We start from the raw sequence: 5,341 nt of genomic DNA, 5'->3' as shown, positions 1-5,341 counted from the left end.
CAAGAAGCTGTGATTAAGTTTTTTAAAGAATACATCATTCATCGACATGGGTTGCCTGAATATATAACCACAGATCAAGGGATGATGTTCACAGGAGGCGATATAGGTTGGTGGGCTTCTTAGATGAAGATCAAAATGCTTCACTCAACACCGTACTATGCGCAAGCCAACGGAAAGGCCGAAGCGACGAACAAGACTATTAAACTTATGGTTTAGAAGATGATTGAAGAAAACCCAAGACAATGGCACGCTTTGTTGTCAGAAGCAGTTTGGGCGAATAGGACCAGCCAAAAGTCGGCCACAGGAACTTCACCTTTCCGAATGGTGTATGGGTACGATGCGATGTTGCCAATGGAGCTCATTGTGATGTCTACTCGCCGTCTGTACCAGAATAGATTGTCTAAGGACGATTACTTTGACAAGATGGTAATAGACTCCTTCGATCTCGATGAGGAGAGACTGGCGGCATTAGATCACCTCGAGGCCCAGAAAAGAAGGGTTGAGAGGGCATACAATAAGCGGGTGAAACCAAAGTCATTTGCCATAGGCGATATGGTATGGAAGGCGATCCTACATGTTGGTCATAAGGACAGGCGAACTGGTAAGTGGAGTCCGAACTGGGAAGGCCCATTTATTGTGACTGCCAAGATGACTGGCGGTGCGTATGTCCTGGCGAATGTTGACGGGGAGGAACACGACAGCGCGATCAATGGACAGTTCCTCAAAAAATATGTTCCCAGTTGCTGGGAGATCATTGACCGACGGCTATTTGGAGCCGACGAAGAATAATGACCACCGCGAGCCTTCGCCGAACGTCCTAAGTCATTAGATATCCATGAATAACGTTGAACGTTCTGCGTTTCTGATTTATAAGGGCCGATGATCGAATGTATCATTATCATTTCGGCCATTTCGGCCATTTACTGTTACAGTTGAGTTTTTTCAACGGGTCCTCCGTTTTTCTCAACATTTTACGAAATAAGTTATAAAGTACTTTAACAAGGCCGAGAATTGAATATATCATTGTTATTTCGGCCATTTATTTTTAAAATTGTCCGTAAGGGGCCCTCCGTTATTCCCAACGTGTCATTTTTTGAAGCCGACCTTTTAATATCAGATTAATTAAAGACCGATAGCGATGATGAAAAATAAAAACTGACTAACGGCAAAAACCTTCGGTCCCATGAACGATTAACATAAGATGAAAATCTATTCAACGAAAGGAAACGGCCACCAGGCCGAACCAAAACAGTATCGTACGGTTGAAAAGAAAAATATTGTTCTGAACTTAAAACAGATTACAACATAAGCTAAAAATGGCTAAAAATGTCGCCAATCTCACTGCGAACCGTGCTGAAAGATTTGCGGGCTTCATCCACCTTGGGCTTCATTCTGGAAATGCTCTGCTTCAGCAAGTTTCGGTTTTTCTTCACGTCGACACCTTCGTGCAAGCTTTTGTCCATGGAGACTTCTAGTTCGCCTGTACCCTTCTCTTCAGCCTACAGCTCGAGCTTCAAAGCAGCGATTTTGTCTTGCAGCTCTTTTGCGTGCTCTCGGCGATTGGTCAGAGCTGAAACAGCCGATTTCACAGATGCCTTCAGCGTCTCCAGCTTCTATTTAGGTTCAGCCTCTTGAAGGGTTAATTGGTCATGCTCGGTCTGGATCAGCATCGATTCATCATAAATCTTCTGAAAAGCAGGTAGCGATGCAGATAGTTTAACCATGGCACCGCGAGCTTTTTTGCTGAGGACTTCTGGAGGAGCGTCGGCCAGGGCAGTTGCAGCTTTTTTAAGTTTCTCAAAGTCCTTGGGCGACTTGAATATAGCAATGCCTTGGTATTTCAGCTCAGTACGTCCAGATGATCGCCCCAGTTCTCAGAAGACCAGCTGATAATCTCTGCCTGCATTTCACCCTCTGGCATAGGCAATTCCTCATCTTCACTATCAGAGTTCAGGAAAACCGCTGCTTTCACCGCCAAGTCTTCATGTTTCGCCGGAGCGTCATCAGCAATTTGCCAGGTTTTGCCACAATAGAAAATCAGCTGCTAAGACTACTATTAAGGTGATAATGAGCAAATTTGAGGTACCTTAGTCTTGGCAGCAAGACGTGCCAGAAGGTTAACCAGGTCCGAACCCAGCGGCGAGTGCAAGGAAGGCAGTGGTGAAAAATCAAGCATCTGGGACGAACGGGTTTCCTAAAGGGAGAGTCCTTCATCACCAGTTTGATCGCCCCCAGTTTGGGTATCTCCCCTTGAAGACGAATGAGCGCTTTTGGAGGGATGATTCATCTCAGGATCAAAGGGTGTAGGATCAAATAGGCGAGACCCGGAGAGATCAACTTTAACTTTCTTGGATTTCGACTCCTTCTTGGACGATTTCTTTGATGCTGGGCATTTTCGTCTTGCTTTCTTGGCTTCTGGTTTCTCATCGCCGTCGGTATGGTATACGTCGCCCTTACCCCATCTCGGCACGCCAACTAAAAACAAAAGTTAGTACAGAATTGAATAAAACTTTAAAAGGCGAAACGTTATCTTTGTTACCTGGTATTCTACTGTAGCCGTTTTTGACTAGTTCACTAATCGCCTCAACATCAGAGCGGCATCTGATGCCAGTGTAAGTTACCCCTTCAGTAGTTATGATCGGCTGCGATTTTTTAATCCATTTTTTAGGCATTTTAATTGGAGTTTGGGTGGACATATTACACTTAGGAACTTGTGGACTCTTGTACTTAAATTTAGGGCGAATATGAGCTAGGTAGAATTCATAAGAATAAGTTTTGTCATATTTTTCCCTCCAGACCTTTTTCATTTTTTCATTATATTTAGTCCTAGCTATTTGCCTATGACGCTGCATTTTAAGGTTCATACTAGGCCGATCTAATGGATCATATTTGAATTTATAAAAGCTTTCGAACCTAGAAATTTCAAAAAGATGGAAGAGGTTACCTTCAAATTTCTGGACGTTTTGGTGCATGCAAAAGAAACAGATCTGCATGAGTTGGGTTTCTCGATAAAGGAGGTAAAGAAAAATTATGAAGAGATAGGATTTCTTTCGGAGAAAGGTCGAAACAGGATTCAACGACCGAAGCCCACCAACTTTCAAACTCAAGGGTACATTTTGGTGAAATGGAAGGACGAGAAATTTCTGATATAGGGGGAAGATAGGCTCGATTAAGGCGAGTTATAAACTGGAGATCGGCAAAGTTTTCTATTGAGGGTCTATAGGTCCCGCGGTTATTGACGGAGATTAATAAAAGACAGGGAATTCCTTGGTTGTAGCCGAATTGCCGAGCTACATAGTTAGGGCAATATGCCTCTGTACTACTGCGGTTATACTCCAAACCGGCGAACAGATTTCTACATTTCAAGGAGCTACCCCAACATTGTCCTCCAAGTTTCCGTTTGGGATCGGCCATTTCTTCTTCAGTATCATCGCTATCCCATCTGAGGTATAACCAAGAAGGAGGATACTTCAGAGTCAATATCGGGAAAAATAGTTCTGGAGTACGAACATAGTTTGTGAACACCTCTAGAACGTCAAGGACATGGGGAAGGCGAGTACCAGCAGCGATAAGTTGATAACCGCATAGTTCGGCCTTGATATGGGGGCCAACTTCAAAGAGCTCGGGGAAGTAAAGTGCGAGCCATAATTGTAGAACCCATAATGGACCACTAGGGCATTGAAACACCCGTTGTTCGGCATGAGGAGCAATTTCGTTCATACTTCTGTACAAGTGAGCCAGCATGAACTCGCCAAGATTGCATTTTCGTCCTTCGGCAAGAGCAGCGGCGAGTGTGAAACAATCTGTGGTGACTCGGAAAGATGAAGTACAAAGGACGAATTTCGCCACAAAAAAGGCGAGGAAAGCAATATGCTCTCTGGTGTCAGAGTTGTATTGTTCTTCGCCAATAAAAAGCTTGACGAATGGGCCATAACTCCTTTGGGCTTTTGTCAACTTAAAGGTAGGGATGTTTGCATCTAGATTGGCGAAATACGTTTGCCGATAACTACGATGTTTAGGATCGCCACCATGTTTAAAAGGGTAATGGTCATCATGCCGAATTTGAAGCAAAAACAGTTGACGGCGGTCGACCAGAAGAGGGAGGCACCCATGATGTAATGCTTCGCTATTGGTCTACTCGCCTTGCAGAGGCCGATCATGTCGTATATGCCAACATCCTTCCACAGTTGGCCGAAATGGGGCTTCAATCGATTCACCCATTTTTGATACCCCTTGTGTTCGGTCGGCCAGTTTCTGAACATGGTATTTACCCAGATGGAGGACTGATGGGAGAATGAGAAGTGTGGTGGGACTTCTTCGTGAAACGGAGTGGCAATTTCGCATAGGTGGCTGGGCGAAACCAGAATCGGACCAACACATTCTTGATCATCGTTGGTTTTAATTATTACCTAAAAATCGGTATTTAGAGCAGTAGTGCGGACCTCGTTGATCTTATCAGTTACTTGGGTGGCGATTGTGTCATTGGGAGCAGCCATGATAACTGAGCAAAATTTCACCTTAGTTAGGGCGATGATTAAAAACGGCGAAATAGGAATAGGCAAGGCGATTTCAGGCGCTTACCAGTAGGTTTGTAGAAAGCTTGAGATGGCTGAGAAGAGAGAGAATCTTGAATTTTTGCAGAGAGAGTAGGTAGTGTGAGAATGATTGAGTATTTTTCTTAAAATGCAAAATGAACGGAAGCCGAATGGTTCAAACATTTACTACGTGGCATCGTGGGTAACAACTGGAGATGACGTGGATTTAAGGGGGTACCGAACGATTTATAGATGCGCACCCCTTTGTTATAAATTGCAATGGTATCTGGGCCGAGGACATGGACCAAGCAGCTTTTCATTTGGGCCTAAGAAGGGAAACAAGCCCAAAATGAGAATTTCAGGCTTGTTGGGGGCATTGTTTACACCGGCCCAAAGAATTGATAGACAAGAGCATCATGTAGGTTTACAAGGGACTCAAGCCCAATAAAAAGCCCTTTTTATTAGTTTTATTATTCTCCTTCTTATTAGGAATTTGTAACTCGTTAGGAGTGTTTTTCTTCTTAGAGTTCTAGTTCTAGTTAAATTAGGAATCTCGATTATGAGGAGCTATAAATAGCTCAGGGGTTCATTATTTTTGTATTAACAAATCAATCAATCAAAAACCAAGCCCAGTGCTTTTTATCTCGCAATCTCCGGATTGTTTTAACTTAGGAGTAGTTTTCAGTATTAATCTCGCCTGAGTTCGTAGCTCCCAGATTATTACTATTAGATCACGTGGTTAAGTGTCTTTAACCAGACAAGCCCTGCGAATATCTACAAAGGTTTGTTAAAATATCAAACCTCAA

The 5,341-nt window shown here is 43.5% G+C and overlaps 1 protein-coding gene across 1 annotated transcript; it reads left to right on the top strand.

The window, feature by feature from the left end:
• Window positions 1–219: 219 nt before the first annotated feature.
• Window positions 220–789, top strand: LOC126681778 (uncharacterized). The gene has a single exon (XM_050377329.1). The coding sequence runs from the start codon at window positions 220–222 to the stop codon at window positions 787–789; it is 570 nt and encodes a 189-aa protein (XP_050233286.1).
• The last annotated feature ends 4,552 nt before the right edge of the window (window positions 790–5,341 follow it).

The sequence above is a fragment of the Mercurialis annua genome, linkage group LG5, assembly GCF_937616625.2.
Source record: "Mercurialis annua linkage group LG5, ddMerAnnu1.2, whole genome shotgun sequence".
In the NCBI taxonomy this organism is placed as follows: Eukaryota; Viridiplantae; Streptophyta; class Magnoliopsida; order Malpighiales; family Euphorbiaceae; genus Mercurialis; species Mercurialis annua.
The sequence above is the reverse complement of the archived record's forward strand: the minus strand, read 5'-3'. Positions and strand labels throughout refer to the sequence as shown.

Excerpts from the sequence above, each read along its gene's own strand:
- LOC126681778 (XM_050377329.1), top strand. The coding sequence starts at position 220 with ATGATTGAAGAAAACCCAAGACAATGGCACGCTTTGTTGTCAGAAGCA.